Genomic DNA, 16,601 nt, shown 5'->3' on the forward strand with positions numbered 1-16,601 from the left:
CCTTGTGCCAACAGTCACTCTGTCCCAGGGGAGCATGCCAGCAGTTCCGCACGTGAAGCTCACTACCCCTGCAGTTCACCTCAGCCAGACAGATGGTGCTGTTTCATCTTCCAAATGAGGAGTTTCCCCACTGCATTTAGCTGAAGAGAAGACATCTGTGCCTTGGAGTCTCAAATCCTGTTCCACAGCCTCAGGCCAGGAAACATGTTCAAGTGAGTTTACAGGATGTGGCCATAAGTTGATAAAGTAAATCAGTTCTTAAATTGTTTCACAGGTATGCGCCACATAACAAGATAGGGGCTACATACACTTTAAAAAAAAATAATAACCAATCGCGTCAGTGCACTGAACCAGAGAGTAGCCTAGCTGTATTCTGCATTGATGTTTAATAGATGTTTCAAGCCAGGAAGGAAGAAAATAGACTGGAGCATAAAGTGGTAGCAGAGTGGTGGCTCTGTGACTAAGGATCTGTCCCTGTGACTGGAAGGTTGCCAGTTCAGATCCCACAGCTGGCAGAGGAATCCTACTCTGTTGGGCCCCTGAGCACGACCCTTAACCCTAACTGCTCCAAGGGTGCTATACAATGGCAGACCCTGTGCTCTGACCCCAAGGTTTGCTCCCCGTCTGTGTCTTCACAGAGAAAAGCTGCGGTATGTGAAAAGATGAATTCCTAATGCAAGAAATTGTATAGGGCTAATAAAGAAACATTAAAATTAAGTGTCTCTGTCTGTTAATCAGCTTTATTTTGTTCTCTAGACCACTGGTCCCTCAGGTTAGCTGGAGGAGGTGCCTGCTCTGGGAGGGTTGAGGTATATCACAATGGCTCTCGGGGTACAGTCTGTGATTACTCCTGTAACCTGCAGGATGCCCAGGTAGGCTCCAGACTCCCACTACCCTCTGAATAAGGAAGTGGCTCCTGTCAATTGAGAAAGCATTTAATCTCAAAAACACCTTAAATATGAGACCAACAGCAAAAGCTTTGTTTTTAACATGCTGTTGTATTGTTCCTGAAGCCCAAATAAGTGCAGCAAGTCAGTCATGTTCCCCCAAAACTCCCATTATTTTAGGTTTGATGAAAAAGTGCATAAAGACTTTTGTTCAGAAATCAGATTAACTACAGAGTGAAGGGTGTGGGTTAATTCTTTGTGATGGTTTTGGCCTTATGAACCCACCCCTCCCTTTTTTCCTGCATACATACTTCCCAATTAACTGTCACTGCTAGTGGCAGAACAAGTTGTCACCTTTCTGTGCTTTTGGTCATTAGAAATATTACAGTCTTTGATAAAAAGACTTACTTTAGTCTCCTCATGTCTTAGTGCTTAAACTGAACCTAGGTACATTACCCCACTTACTACTCCAGCCGCCCCCCCAGCTGAAAAGGGGGAGGGGAGGGGGTGATGATTCTCCAAAGTCCTCTGCTCCCTCCACATCCTCACTGGTGCTCTCAGCATCTTGTCCTGCAGCCTCTCTGTCCCCTCGAGCCCCCTCAGCATCTTCACTGGAGCTCTGAGGGTCTCCCTCCTCATCCTCAGTCCAGGCAGATTCCACACCCAGAGGACCCTCTACTGGTGCCACAGCCACCCTACTGCTGGTCACCAGGCTCCTGGTACCTGTGGACAAGCAGCACCCAGCAGCGAGGGATCTGCTTCAGCTGGAGACCAACAGTGATGCTACTCATCTAAACAGCCACTTTGCCCAGGAAGGATCATTCCTCATAGTTCTCTGTTGGGCAGAGATGTATCAACAAGGGATAGAGAACCAGACCCACCTCCATTCTGTCTGCCAGCACACCTGGACTCACAGCAGGCACAGACCTCATGGTCACCATACAGCTCCTCCCACCTGGAGGAGAGGAGGACAGGTGAGGTCCCACGTGGCATGTCCCAGAGCACCCTCAGCAGGCTCCTTGCAGAAGTACCTCTTTGCCTCCCTGTTGTAGGTGCAGGACTTGGTCCCTGGTGTTGCTTTAGCAGGAGCCACAGCCATGACACAGTGCATGTACAGCTCAGTCACTTCATGCTGCAAGAGGGATGGTCACAGCATTAAGGGATCAAGGCCAATAGAGGGACAGAGAAGGAACTTCTGCCATCAGTGAAGGCAAGCTGGCAGCTCTAGGCACTACAGCTGCCACAGTCTGGTTCACATCTAGATCATGGATGGAAAAGCAGACCATGGATCAGTAGAGCAGGAAGGCTGAGCAGCCTTTGAGAGCAGTACCTTCCTGGACAGCTTCTTCTGGAAGAGGAAGGCATCAATTGTGAAGCGGAGCACATCCTTCTGCTTGGAGGGGACAAACCTGGACAGGCAGCCATCTGCCTTGCTGTCCACCATGCACCTGGGGACAAGGACAAGGATGAACCCCTGCAGGCTCTCGGGGCTCCTGTCCACCTCTCCTCCCAGAAGGGGCCGTACCCCAAGTTGTCGATCACGGGGAAACGGGGCTGGGAGTGCTGGTCCGGTTTCTCCGTTACGTAACACGAGTGAATGTACAGCCTCTGCTCCGCTGTGGCAAAGTAGGCAGTGGCCTGGAAGTACATGGGCTGACCCAGGAAGTACTCATCCTTAGGAGAGAGCCGGACCCAGTGGGCAGGAGAGAGAGAGAGGCAGCATTACACCTGCACACAGCACCCTCTGCAGGAAGGAGGAGCCACTCGCTCAAGGAGCTTACAGTTGGTGGTGAGCAGCACAAAGCTGTGCTTGTTCTTCAGGTCCTTGAAGAAGGTCCTTCTCCTGGCCCACGTGGGGACATAGCCAACCTTGTAGGAGTAGTGGAACCTGCAGGACAGAGGGGATGAGGGGCTTCTGGACACTTTCCCAGCGGCTTCTCAGCAGCAGCAGAGCCTTGCCTACCTGTTGTAGGAGCACTTGACCGGCACGGAGAAGGGAATGAAGCGATGCACAGGTGCACTGGAGGAGGGCGGGGCATAGCGGAGAGTGTTGGAGTACACCAGGCGGCCCTGGACAACCTGCAGGGTCACAGAGGAAGGGATATTCCCAGGAAAGGCAACCCCGACACTGGCCCTACAGCTCACATCGCTACACTGCCTGTAGATGAAGACCCGCTTACCGATCGCTCGGTACCGCACTCGTGAAGCCCGTAGATGAAGTAGAAGTAACTGCGTGTGGTTCGGCTGACGCTGCAGTTGCCCAAGGTCACCTCCGATGGCCGACAGCTGAAGCCAAACAGGAGCCGACTGACCCTCACGTACATCCTGCTGGAGTCGCACCACACAGCCACTCCTCGGGTGCCCCCGATGGCCGGGCGAGCCGGCTGCCGCCCTCGCTGGGGAGGAAACAGGACGCTCTTGATGTAGGCGGGTAAGGGGCGGCTGCCGGCTTCGGGCTTCATCTTCTCCTTGTCGAAGTAGGGCGAGTACGCGTCTCTGGACACGGGAAGGTGGCGGAAATCGGGAGCCAAGGACTGCGAGTCGTTCTCGCTTGCAGACAGGTCTTCAGAGGGCGCATCTGCCAGGTTCAAGTCCTCCGACTGGGCTGTGTCTTCGAGAGCCGGGAAGTCGGCCTGGAGTGCTAATTCCCGAGAGTCCCAGCCAGCCGGCCCGGCGGAGATTAGTGCGGGGAGCCCAGCCCCTGCGCACAGGCACAGCACAAAGAGAAACGAGCGCATCGCCAAATTGACGTCCCGCTAAACTGCTATATAATAATAATAAACTTTATTTTATATAGCGCCTTTAAAGGTGGCTTCTCAAAGCACTTTACAGGATGACAATAACAATAAATAAGAAGACTACAACAATAAATAAGAAAATTTCACAAGACAGGACACAATTATAATTACAACAATACAACAATAACAATAGAGGAGACCGTGGAAGATGGTATTAAGAAGAGCAGAGGGGTGAAGAATGGAACCAGTTAAGTAAAGGCTTTTCTGAAAAGGAGGGTTTTGAGTCTGGATTTGAAGGAGTTTAGAGAAGGTGACTCTCTAATATCCTTGGGCAAGGAGTTCCAGAGCTTGGGGGCATAGCAGGAGAAGGCCCTGTCGCCCATACAATGTAGACGGGCTTGGGGGACAGTAAGGAGGGCAGAATTTGAAGAGCGGAGGTTGCGAGGTGGGGAGTAGGGCGATAAAAGTTCAGACAGGTATTGAGGTGCCAAGCCATGTAAAGCCTTGTAGGTGAGCATGAGGATTTTAAAGCCTACGCGGAATTTGACCGGAAGCCAGTGCAAGGACTCCAGGATAGGAGTAATGTGAACACTTGCACTAGATCTGGTCAGGATTCTGGCTGCTGAATTTTGGACATACTGCAGCTTGTTCAGAGTAGATTTAGATACCCCAGGGAGCAGAGCATTGCAGTAGTCAATTCGAGAGAATACAAATATGTTGATCAGCTTTTCAGCCACAGTTAATGATAGCATAGGACGTAGTCTTGCGATATTTCTAAGGTGAAAAAAAGATGTTTTGACAGTATGCTGTACATGTGGGTCGAATGTTAAGCCAGAATCGAATATAACCCCAAGGTTTTTCAATTTTGATTGGAGCTCAAGTACAGAGCCATCTACAGACAGGGTTACAGGACTGGCTTTACGAAGTTGATGGGGGGTACCAATAAGCATGACTTCAGTCTTGTCACAGTTAAGATGAAGGAAGTTTTGAGTCATCCAAATTTTTATGTCAGAGATGCAATTAGATAGAATAGAGACAGCCACATCAGAAGTAAGACAAGTAAACCACCAAACTGTGTTGAAGCAAGAGAGCATAAAGTGTGAACGCGGTGACTAGGTTTTTATACTGGCAGGACTATGCTACCACACACATGGTCACACTACCGCTCAATCAACACAATCAATTACACACAGAGACCCGGATTGTTCTCAGCGTTCCAATCTGAGGCGGGACTCCGTGAAGAAGCCTGCAGACTTTCCCGTGTGTATCTGAGCTCAGCGGAGGAGTTCCACGCAATTTCGACAGAATTAAATCACCCACACGTGTACAATTTGCTCAGATTAATTCATTGTTCAATTAGTTTCTAATTTCCAAGGACAGTGTGTTAAACTCGCTGTCAGACAGAGTACGGAACATGCGACACGTCCGTCCACACTTTCCTTTATCGAGGGGGCTGTTCTATCAACACGTACCGCAATGAAAATAATTTTACTATTTTTTATGTGTAATTACATGTCATATTAAAATGTGTAATACAAGCATTTCTTTGCTTCCCAGTAAAGAAATACTGATCAGCTTTTGACATGATCTGATAATAATTTGTCTGATTTTCCAGAGATTGCTTTTGCTTCGCAGCACTGAGAACCAATGGAAGCCCGTTTCCGCCAGGGAGTAAAAAAAATGCACTATGGTATCTCAGAATTGCGACCTAAAAACTCTAAAAACTTTGACTTTAGATCTCACATTTGCGACTTCGAAATAGCCCATATTTCATTGTCGGAGTTCTGAGTTACCAAGTCGCAATTTTGAGTTACTTAGTCGGAATTCTGCGATACCATAGCGCGTTTTTTAACTCCCTGGCAGAAACGGGCTTTCATACATTTCAATTAGTCTGATCAGTGTAGGACAAGTTAATGTAGAACCATTGCTATGTCTGTCTCTTGTTTGTATATAAATGAATGTCTTTGACAACATAATGTTAGTTTTTAATTTTGTTTTACGATGTAGGTCATGCGTTAACATATGCACGAGCATACGAAATGTCTCACTCCTGATTCAGCTCATGCTCCATAGGAGAGAAGAGATTCCTCCCGCTTCTCGTACAATCATATCAGAACAGAAGCCCGTGTCGCCCAGCTCTGATTCAAGAGCGACTCGCATCTTCAGCCCTTTTTTTATTCGTGATCCTAATTTTCTTTAGTTATGATCAATATTGAACTTTTTCTAAATAAAACGACAATAATCAAACATGCAGGCAGACTTTTAAAACGTATTAGGAGCTGACAGGGTGCCCCTTTGGAATAGTTGTCAGAAAATGTGAGAAAAGGAAAGGTACGTAAGCTCTCACACACAGCATCAGAGATTGGCATCTGATGAAAAAAACAACTACCTGTCTCCCCAGCATTTAACGGTGCTGTTGTTTTGATTTTACATATTGTTAGCATTTTAATGAATTGTTAAAAGATTGATACACAAATCGCTAAATAAGAAAACGTAAAAACCCTAGCTGTAAGCAATTGGCCATTCGTATTCCTGAATTTTAAATCCCGGTGCAGCTAATTTGAAAGCAGAGTCTACCATTTACTGTATTGCAGAAGCGTATTGTTGCCACCAAGGAAAAAAAATCCTGAGTTTACAGGAGTAAAGAGGAAACAAATGCAAACACCGTTAAGAAAAAACACACACGTCTCAGGCCTTAACCATGACAAGGATAGGATTTGAACCTAGACGAGCAGAGCACAATGAATTAGCAATCCAAAAAGTCACTCCTGTTAAGTTTTCTTTTCGCTTGCTCGATTTGTAATACGCTCCTAAATCCTTACAACCGATAAACAAAACGGCTTCATGTGCCACAGCATTCTGCTGCAGGTACGGTTTGCACCGTGTATTAGGCGAACCCGAATTAAATATTTCAAATATGTGAAGAATTTCATGAAACCTGAAAAAAGATCACAGCCAATGTCAGCAATTCAGAGCCTGTAGGCAGCTTCAACAGAACAAAACGATCTGAAGCCGCAATAATTTCATAGAGTGTATTGTGACACTCCAACCACGTTGTTGCTATTACTGCTACTGCTGCCGTTGCTTTAAACTCTACTCAGCGGGCAAGTAAAGTTGTCCAAAGAATAGACTACTTTGAGCCGTCTAAATTCCATTATGTGAATTTAAGCTTTTTTTTAATTAATAACAGCATTAGTAATACAATGCGTGCTCAGAAACCTTACTTATTAGCTTATGAAGCAATAGTGTTTCGACAATTTGCGGTCTTCAAAAAGTAAACGCTGAAGTTTTTATACTTCCTTGTGAGCAGATCACCTTTGATTTAGAAAAGGAAAACTTACTCCCCTGTTGCTTTCATTGCAATATCTGAATCGAGACCCAAGCGCTAAGAAAGCTGAATAACGCAAAAGTCATAAACCCGATTTTAATGTAGATACACATGTTCTAATGCAGCCTTCATTACAAGACAGTCTATTTCTCGAAAGCGTGTTATGTAAAAAAGAGAAAAACGAAAATATATGGATGACAATATTTAAAAGCTGAAGATTTTACTTTTGAGAAATTGTCATTTTATGTATCTAGACGCTTTTTAACCACTGCTTTTAGAACTTTGCTGTGCTTCCTGAATCATTTTCAGTGTTATAAACTGGGTGTGGAAGTAGCGATCACTTTGTAGAGCAGTTGATAGACTGGAGCTGTTCAGACTACTCTTGTTATTCCTCAAATGCTTCCATCATTTTTCTTTCAGGCTAGGACGCGAGTGTGTACATGTGTTTGGTTTTCGTTTCACTGATTCTCATTGAAGATTTGTGAATTAACAAGGAAAGAATCAGTTGCCTCGGAAAGCAGAAGGTTTGGTTCTCAACGATCTTGAAGACACGCCCATGTAGAGCAGCGTGTGATGATTCGTACTATAAAAGACCAAGTGCTCAAAGTGACGTCTGCGTTTGCCGTTGAAACTTTTCACCTCGGGCGCACTTTTAGAAAGCAAAGATAGAGCAGTTGTGTTGAATCACACTGTTACAGCTGTGAGCAGAGTGGCGCAGCGGAAGCGTGCTGGGCCCATAACCCAGAGGTCGATGGATCGAAACCATCCTCTGCTATGTATTTTTTTATGCACGATTGATAAGCACACCATCAGTTTAATGAAGTGCATTAAAACTGATTTTTCTCTCGTGTGTATGCAAGCTTCACACTTACGGTACTCTTTCATCTTTACCAATAGCAGAGACCCAAATGTATCTTTGGTTGTTCTGCGATCCTTGATAGTTTCCTCAAATCCTTCAAATGAACATCCATATCAAACCAATTGTGTTTATATATATTACAATTAAGGTACATATTAAAAATATCAACGCACATTTGTATAATGCTCATTTAATAATAATTGTCAAAGATTGTCAAGTTCTCCAACAAATGAACAAATGATCGACAAATGATGATTAATCTCTTCTTGAATATAATCTCAAAAAGAACCATTAAGGTTTACTAAGATCAAAGCTTAATCAGTGTATTAAGTTTAGCTTGCATCATAGTAATTGAGCAATAAAGTCTGTCCTAATTAAAGAGTACCCAAGGTTTGAAAGTACAACATAGAATAAGAGTTCTTAATTAAAGTTCTTAACTTTAATTGCTCTAAAAAGATTTGTGTCTCCCAGGCACCTCTTTTGTCTTTGATCTTTCTGGTTTGTGCCAGCGAAGTTGAATTCCATCATCAGTTAATTTGTCTTAAGTCTGAAAACCAAATTATGCCTGAGCTTAGACATTTCTCAAGCGAGTTTTCACTCAATGTTTATTTACTCAAATATTTAGTATCAAATGTACTACTGTAATCCTTATATTTTAAAAGACAATTTAGCAGTTTTACACCTTGCAAATTCAGTGGTTAACAAGGTATCTTTAAGCTAAATTTTGTGGATATTTTAACTTGATCAAAGTAAAAATGTAATGTAAAAACATTTAAAAAATCTATAAGCAATACCTTAACAACACTGTGAACACACATTCTTTGAAATCACTGTTGCCTACTCTCCAAAGCTGGTTGATCTGGAAATAATACTATATTAGAAATAATATTAGAAGCTATTTTTACTACTGGATCTTCACTAATCAACTAATCAGACATACCCATTACACATTTTCACATTTTAACTCCACTTTTCTGCAGTATTTGCTAAGTCCTAGAATACAAAGTGGCAATATTTCAAAGTTCAAAAGTTGTAGTAATTTCTTAGAACATGAAGCTTTTTATAAAACACTTTATTTTGGCATTAAAAAATTAGCAAGATTATACATTATAAACTAAAAATAAGAATGTATGCCAGAGATGGATCCTATTAATCAGATGTAAGCTGTCATATAATGACCTATCTGTAACCTAGAATACTAGTAGTGAATATTTTCTACAACACAGAGAGAATATAATATCATACCAGTAGGTTTTGATTGTCCATGTTGTCAAGGACTCACTTGTGTGTACAGGACTCTTCCATTGTACACTTTCCCACATGCCTCAGTTCATCTCTGATCTCTATCAGGAGACCCAATTCCCGAAACTCTGAAATCATTCACATTTTGTATCAGCATTTGTAAGGAATTAGGTCAGGATTTTTTTTACACTATTGTTATATTAGCATTACTGTAGTGTTGCTAATGTGCTACATGCAATTTATAATCCTAAAAATGTAAAATTCCCACATTTGTAGTTGATTTTGTGTGATCTTCACCTTCACACTGTTTTATATGCCATTTATTGCTTATTAACGTACTATTTTTAATCAAAATAATATTAAGACCTGTATGTATTCAAATAGTATTATCATTATTTATACTTACGCATCAAAAGACGATTGCTGAGAAAAACATGACAGTATTTAACCTAAATGGCAAACAACAAATATCAGCAATGCATTCATTGTGGTATATAACCAGAAAAGATGCTGTGTTAGATATGTTTTCAATTTCAATTATATATGCATTTATTAATGTTGTCAATATTATTACGGTTGCAATTTAACCATGGTGAGAATCCCTGCCTGTCATACAGGAGAGTGGGGTTTGATTCCTGACAGGGAGCTAAGGAGCTTTTTCTATGACCTGTTTACAATTTAAACTGTAGTGTGAGACACCTTTCTTCTACAGAAATCTATTTTTTAAAAAGGAGATGAATTAGTTATAACAACACAAAACATCAAAGTGAAGTTGCTTTTCAGCAACTCCTTGGCTACATGGGAATTTAGTTTTTTTGACAGCAGGATCATTTGCAAAATTAAACAAGGAATTGATTCACTCCTGTGGAATACTGTATAAAATGGAAGACAGGTTTGATATGGAAACAACTACACACATTTTAGTTTTTTTTTCCAATTGTACTCCCATCAAAGTGACATAAGAAAAGTCATTGTCAGAAGTGGGATATGAAAACAAGCCACCAGGGGAGACCGATGTAATAACTTCACCAGAAATATATTGAAAACAAATGGGCTGTCACTAAGGAAATTCATAGAGAAATACAGGTCCCACCATAAAACACCATAAGGAGTGCAAAACATGTTAAGTTATTTCTGTACTTCATCAGTGTCGGTAAAAGAGGGACTCAAGGACACAAAGACTCTAGTTTGGGATTCAGGCTGAGAAAGGGAAGTGTGACTTTGGACACAGGGCATTGCAGAGAGGAACAAATGGCGCAACGAAACAAAATGCCAAAACCCCAGATTGAACCAGGGACCTTTAGAGCATCAGTCTAAGGCTTTCTCAGCTGAGCTATTTCAACCTCTGTGTATGATCCAACCTCTGCTGTCTGCAGTAGCCTCCCAAAGTTCCAGCATGAGTGCATGAAGAGGAGTGGTAGAGTGTTACGTCATTCAGAAGGGGAGTGATCCAACTCAGCTCTCTGAGGTTTGGTAGATACATCTTCTTCCTGAGTAATGTAGGATCAACTTCTTCAGGCTGGAGGAAGGGCTTGCATTTCGGCAGTAGTAACTGACTGAGTAGTGACTTCTAGGACCTGGTCTTATCAGGTTGCTTTGCCACGTTTGTCAGTTCTGCTGAAAAGACCCGTCTCTAGGAAATTTAGGAAGCAGAAGAATGACTATCTGAAAGGTGACATGATCTGCTGGCTGTTTGATGTGATGTGATGAATGACACAGGAAATTCGAATTCTTACAATAAGACAAAACAAGATCCATAAAACACTGGCAGGAGTGCAAAATGTGAGAAGATAAAAAGACACCTGTTTCTGCCCAATTTCAAACAGGGGATCTTGCGCATGTGTGATGAACGTGATAATCACAATATTACAGAAATGACAGCAGCATTGAACATGGCGAGACGTAAAAGATTGTTAATTCCCTTCAAATACTCAGTGTGTTTATTCTGCTGTATTAATTTACTGTGCTCATCTGGCTGTAACAAACCTGTTATCTACACACTGCTCCCAGAGCTGGATAGGTGACTCCACATTCTACAGCTCTCTAGCAAAAGAGGAAGTCAGACTACAGAAATGGAGTAAATCTCCTCTTCAGAATGTGGAAATATATTCCTGAGAGAAGTCCTTTCTCGAAGTTCAACACTCTCTGCAAGTCACCCATTCCCACCTTGCGCAGTGTAGTGGTTATCATATTCTCTTAACACACCAAAGGGTTTCAGTTTGAAAGCGGGCAAAAACAAGTGATCACTTTTTGCACATTTGTCACTGCTGAGGTTGCTTTATGGGTCTATTTTCTATACTGTGCTGATCAATTGGAAATCAAATGGCAAAAAAGACCCGTTCCCACACCTAAGGTCAAATATTAGGAATCAAAACTGCTCGAGTGTATGGAAGCACACAGCTTTATTAAAACTTCCAAGTGCAAGATCTTTTTATTCCTTAAAGACCCTATTTATGTTGTATGAGAAATATTAATATTAATACAGAATCTTTTTTCACCAAATAAATGGGCTTCCTGAATCAGAAAGCCTTCTAGACAAATACTAAAAGAGCAAAAATTCCATTTGGTAAATGAAATGAAAACACATACCCTACCAAACCTTGAGTACAGGACATTCAGGGTGATAATACAAAACCATTTATAATTCAACAAATAAAAGCTGTCAACTGGTAATCACAGCTACTCATAAAAAAACTGAAGTGGCAATACACAGTAGGTGACTCTTGAGTGCAAGTTAAATCCATGCAAGAAGGAGGTTTAGTGTTACATTTCCAAATCATATATGCAAATGAGAGATCTGGCCCAGCCAATCTCAAAGGTCCCTTGGTCTGGAATGGAGCTGCCCCCCTCTTCTAGTTATTCACACTGGTGTTAGGTTACATATTAGCACACTTCATCTAATTCAGTTGTTTCAGAAAAAAAAGTAAACAAATAAACTGGATTTATTTGTTGGAGCTTTACCAATCTGTTTTTCCACCAAATAAATTGGCTTTCTGACTTCAGAAAAACCTTCCATTTATTTTTAAGAACTATTTTAATTTCACAAACAAACACAAAGAATCACAAAATAGGAAACTTTAATAAATATACCCAAAACAATATATATGAAACCATCTCTTTAGGTTATGGTGCTCTAATAATGGACAAGGCCAGGCTACCTGCTCCCTTGACTGGAACCTCAATGCCTTTGAACACCCCCGTGTTCCTCAACCTCCTGTTTTTATTCCGTCAGCACCTCTGAACTCAGTTCCATGAAGGACTATAGAATACTGGCTTAGCCAGGTGCGAATGTCCTCCATCTTTGCAAACTCTGAGAACAAAACAACATGCACAGTTGAATATGGATTTTCCCATGGGCCTGAACCATCACTCTTTTTGACTAAAAAAACTCCACACATTGTTCAAAGCGAGGGGAGGTAGCAGTAACAACTTCAAACGTTTTCTCCACATTCTACAGATCTCTAGAAATAGAGGAGGTCAGGCTGCAAAAGTGGGGGAATGGAAAAAATCTCCTCTCCAGAATGTGGAAAAACTTTCCTGGATTGAGTCCTTTTCTCTGCAAGTCACTCCTCCCTGCCTCGTGCAGTGTAGTGATTGTCACATTCTCTTAACACACCGAAGGGTTTCAGTTCGAAAGCAGGAGGAAACAAGCTATCTCTTTTATCAAAATTTTAGCTCTCCCTACAGTGCTTAACGGGGCTCTTTTCTACACTGAGCTGCTTATTTGGAAAACATAAGGGAAGAGAAAAGTTTCCCTTATTGGGAGTTTAACCCAGGCCACCTGGGTGAAAATCCAGAATCCTAACCACTAGACCATACAGGAGCACACAGCCTCACAAACAATGTGTAATTTCTGTCTTTATAGCGCACTTGTTACATAGCTAGCTGGCACTCAGAGTACTGCAAGATCTATTTACTGAGAATTAGTTGAAGTATAACGTCAGGAATATAACCCCAGCTTTCAGGGGGACTGCAACCTTAACACAGAGCCTTAGACCACTCAGAAAAGGTTTGTTGGCTTTTATAAGTAATTACATGTGTGAAATCTATGTCTCTCAGGCCTGTGAGACTACATCACAGAAGTGCAAACTTGGAGGAAGGGCTTAGTAAATAGGGCAACAATTGCGACACGCGCCAAGCCTCTTATGTCCACTGCACATGCAGACTTTGAAAGGGGTCTCAGATTTTATGGGTACTCAATTCTATACAACACTGGCAAGATGGAGTAAAGGAGCAGACCCTTTAAGAGACAAAAACAACACATTGTTACAGCCAATGTTAATTAAAAGGGCAGCACAGCGTTGGAACTACTGTCGCGGATGTTATAAGGCCATGCCGTGCAATGGCCAGGAGAGCAAAATAGGCCCTATGTATAGTGGCAAAACTGGTGTTAGCCTGTTTAGGAGGTCAGATGATGTCAGGTAGAAACTTAAGCCCTCAGGCCGCGGAGGAGATGGCCTGGTGCTAGGCAGGTCTGAAGACATATGAACCCTCAATACTGAATGAGGAGGAAAGGGTGACCCGGAAATATATAGCCCCAGACAAAGACAAACCAGAAGGATAAGCAAAGCACAGGGAAACTAGGACAGGACAGAGTGGGAGCACCCTCTAGCTGTAGAGGGTGTGACAACTATTAGTTTTGAGTGATTGAAATCAATTTTCAATGGTGTTTTTCCTGCTCATAATATTACCAGTGAGAAAGAGGATTGTGAAACCCCCATTGCTTAAAAAGCGAGTGCGTTGGTGGTTATAGTAAGAAGTTTCCATAAAATGAAGCATTATATTTTTGTAATACGTTTAGTGGCTATAAAAAGTATTCACCCCCCTTGGCCTTTTCACATTTTATTGTGTTACGATAAACCATGATGTATTTAACTGAGAATTGTTGCCACTCATCAACACAAAGTGCTCTATAATATCAAAGTGAAAAAATTCCAGACATTTTACTAAGTCATCAAAATAAAAAACACTAACCCTAACACTCAATACCCAGTTTATAAGGTGAAAAATTATGCTTGAAGCACAGCAAAGTTCTAAAACCAGCATTTGAAAAGCATCCAGAAACATAAAATGTCCATTTCTCAAAAGTAAAATCTTTAGCTTTGAAAGATTGTTATCCATGTTTTCATTTTTTATTTTTTTACATAACATGCTTTCGAGAAATAAACTGCCTATTACAATGAAGGCAGCATTAGCAAATGTGCATCTAGCTTTGTTAAATAAAATCAGGACGTTTACCTGTCTCAGATTGATCACTCTTTGCAGGCACACTACGGAAACCCGCGGATGTGAGCTGGGAGAATTGACTCTTACAAAGTGTGTTGACCTAAGAGAAAAGGACTCCTCCTCTCAGTAATACATTTCCACATGTTGAAGAGTCGATTTTCCCCATTGCTTTCCCATATTTTTCGGTGTGGTTATTGATCACCAGTTATCTGCCAAGTCACAGTGAAACTGTTACAGTGAAAAGATTAATAATATTTATTTTATTGGAATACATGTGTAATGTCTCATTCTTACAAGCAATTTTTAAGGAAACACTAGTGTAAATTATAGTGTAAATAGACAGGAGCTATTATAATGTTAAATACTAGTTGTGATAGGTGAAGCTGCATCCAAGTGCTTGGTATGAATAGGTTATCTACGGAGTCTTTGACTTATCTACTCAGATGAGGAGCTAGATCAGTCCTTTTTTTCTCAATTTGAGTCACCATCAAGACGTAACATGGTCAAAGATGAACAGGAAACCTAATTAATGAGAACACCTGTATCACCCAAAATTGAATTCATAACCCTGAGATTAAGAGTTCCATGCTCTACTGACTGAGCCAATCAGGCACTGGTTAAAGTGCCAATCTAGTCCCTGCTGACGTCAATTTGAAAAGGTATACTTGCTGGCTTTTAATCCTGTTTGGACCGGAGTCTAGTGAAGCACATTGTATTCTTCATTGATTACTTAAAGCAGAGCAAAAGTCAGTGTAGCGGCGAAGCTTATTAATAAGAAAGAATTAAGTGTTCTGAGCTTTCCCAAATGGTCCCATCTCTGTTCATCTCTGTGGTGCAGCCACAGAGAAACTATTCATGCAGGCTGAGTAAGGTTTCCTTTGATAAGGGACAGCTCCCAAAGGGGGATGCACTTAGCTAAGCCTGGCTATCATGATCAATGGTCATCCATTGGCACCTATCTGTCTAGGGAGTGCCAGATGGACATCTGGACTGCATTCCTAAGTGTCAGGAGTAAGTGACTCATATCTCACCTTGATCAGCCAATCAGAAACTGGTAGGGCCGAGTAACCCCCGTGGGACTCTGATGCCCATGGAACTTTCAGCCAATCAACGAGCTGAAGTTCCTCCAGGTAAAAACAGGCAACACAGAGGGCCTGAGAAGATTCAGTGGAGAATTCTGTGGACTTTTCTAAAGGGAATTCAAAGGAGAATTCCAGGGCAGGACGGCCCAGGAGCAGAAGGCTCCCAAGGGCAGGACATTCTCGCAGCGCGCCTCCTGACCATCCTGAAACTCAGCCCGGACAACCACGGAACGGCCAGTGTGTCCGAGTGCCAGAACTTTCCTTTGTTCTAAGAGTCTAGAGTGGAGGTTGCCAGAGAGTAAGCAGCAGCAGGCCTTGTGAACAGGTCAGAACTGTGGACAGCTGAATCACTATTCAGAACTAGCTCTTCACCAGGAACGAACCGGTCCTCTTCCTGACTTGCTGGGACCCACAGTAATCTTTTCTCCTGTGCGCAAACTTTGCTAGTTAAAGCCAACACTAACTAGCAGGCCAGTGAGCATCAGCAGCGCACCGTCGCAAGCCGCACAGCACAGCCTGGCACCGAGCCAGAGAGCGCAGATTGGACAGCAACAAGCCTGCAACTGTTTCTTTGTGCCTGCAGGAGATCTGAATCCCCAGAGATTGGATGAGTATTTAACTTCAATGCTTTACAGCTCGAGAATTCAATTGTTATCCCAACCAGTTGATATCAATTTAATTCCTAAGAGTTATGTACTTGTTTTGAGTATCTAATGTAGAAGTTATAACCAAGTTCATTTATGAAACGGTCTTAATGAATGATATACTGAACGTATGTCCTCTTGATGTGTTACACTTCATAACTGACTGAATATATACCTTTTGTATTCTGATAACCCTCTCGATAAGATCTGTTAGGTTAATATGCATATTTTATGTATTAATAAATGTATCCTCGTGTATTAGTACCTGTGTGTGTGCGTTGTTTGAGTTATGTCGCATGGTTGGATTCTAAAGCCATCAAAAGAATCAACTTTGTGATTTACTGCTACAATTAATAAGTGTCTCAGTAAAGCCCAAACCCTACAGAACTGGTGCCTTCAGAGAGCCACTACATTTAATTTTGCTACGGCTATGATTACATATTTGGCGTCCCTGAGCTGGTTTTACTACACAAGCAATGGTCCCCTCTAACTTTTAATGGCCTGTGTGCAAAGAGAAATTTATAATAATAATAATAATAATAATAATAATAATAATAATAATAATAATAATAATAATAATAATAATAAACTGTAT

The 16,601-nt window shown here is 42.0% G+C and overlaps 1 protein-coding gene and 2 non-coding genes across 3 annotated transcripts; 1 reads left to right on the plus strand and 2 right to left on the minus strand.

The window, feature by feature from the left end:
* Positions 1–720: 720 nt before the first annotated feature.
* LOC148665450 (zona pellucida sperm-binding protein 3-like) lies at positions 721–3,625 on the minus strand. Its single transcript, XM_088631614.1, has 9 exons — positions 3,068–3,625; positions 2,851–2,966; positions 2,669–2,775; positions 2,413–2,587; positions 2,218–2,335; positions 1,919–2,019; positions 1,769–1,842; positions 1,344–1,610; positions 721–916 (listed from the first exon to the last, which is right to left on the minus strand). Exons 1-9 carry the CDS (start codon positions 3,623–3,625, stop codon positions 891–893), a joined length of 1,542 nt encoding a protein of 513 aa, XP_088487740.1. The 3' UTR covers positions 721–890.
* Positions 3,626–7,656: 4,031 nt separating this feature from the next.
* Positions 7,657–7,728, plus strand: trnam-cau (transfer RNA methionine (anticodon CAU)). Its single transcript has one exon. It is a non-coding gene; the product is annotated as a tRNA-Met (tRNA).
* A 3,831-nt stretch (positions 7,729–11,559) lies between these two features.
* Positions 11,560–11,616, minus strand: LOC148665452 (U7 small nuclear RNA). The gene has a single exon (XR_015938926.1). It is a non-coding gene; the product is annotated as a U7 small nuclear RNA (small nuclear RNA).
* Between the last annotated feature and the right edge of the window lie 4,985 nt (positions 11,617–16,601).

The sequence above is a fragment of the Lepisosteus platostomus genome, chromosome 5, assembly GCF_059453375.1.
Source record: "Lepisosteus platostomus isolate fLepPlt1 chromosome 5, fLepPlt1.hap1, whole genome shotgun sequence".
Taxonomy (NCBI): domain Eukaryota; kingdom Metazoa; phylum Chordata; class Actinopteri; order Semionotiformes; family Lepisosteidae; genus Lepisosteus; species Lepisosteus platostomus.

Excerpts from the sequence above, each read along its gene's own strand:
- LOC148665450 (XM_088631614.1), bottom strand. The coding sequence starts at position 3,625 with ATGCGCTCGTTTCTCTTTGTGCTGTGCCTGTGCGCAGGGGCTGGGCTC. Across the intron at positions 1,843-1,918 it reads TACAACAGGGAGGCAAAGAG|GTGGGAGGAGCTGTATGGTG; the intron begins GTACTTCTGCAA and ends CCTCTCCTCCAG. Across the intron at positions 1,611-1,768 it reads TGCTGGCAGACAGAATGGAG|GTACCAGGAGCCTGGTGACC; the intron begins GTGGGTCTGGTT and ends GCTTGTCCACAG.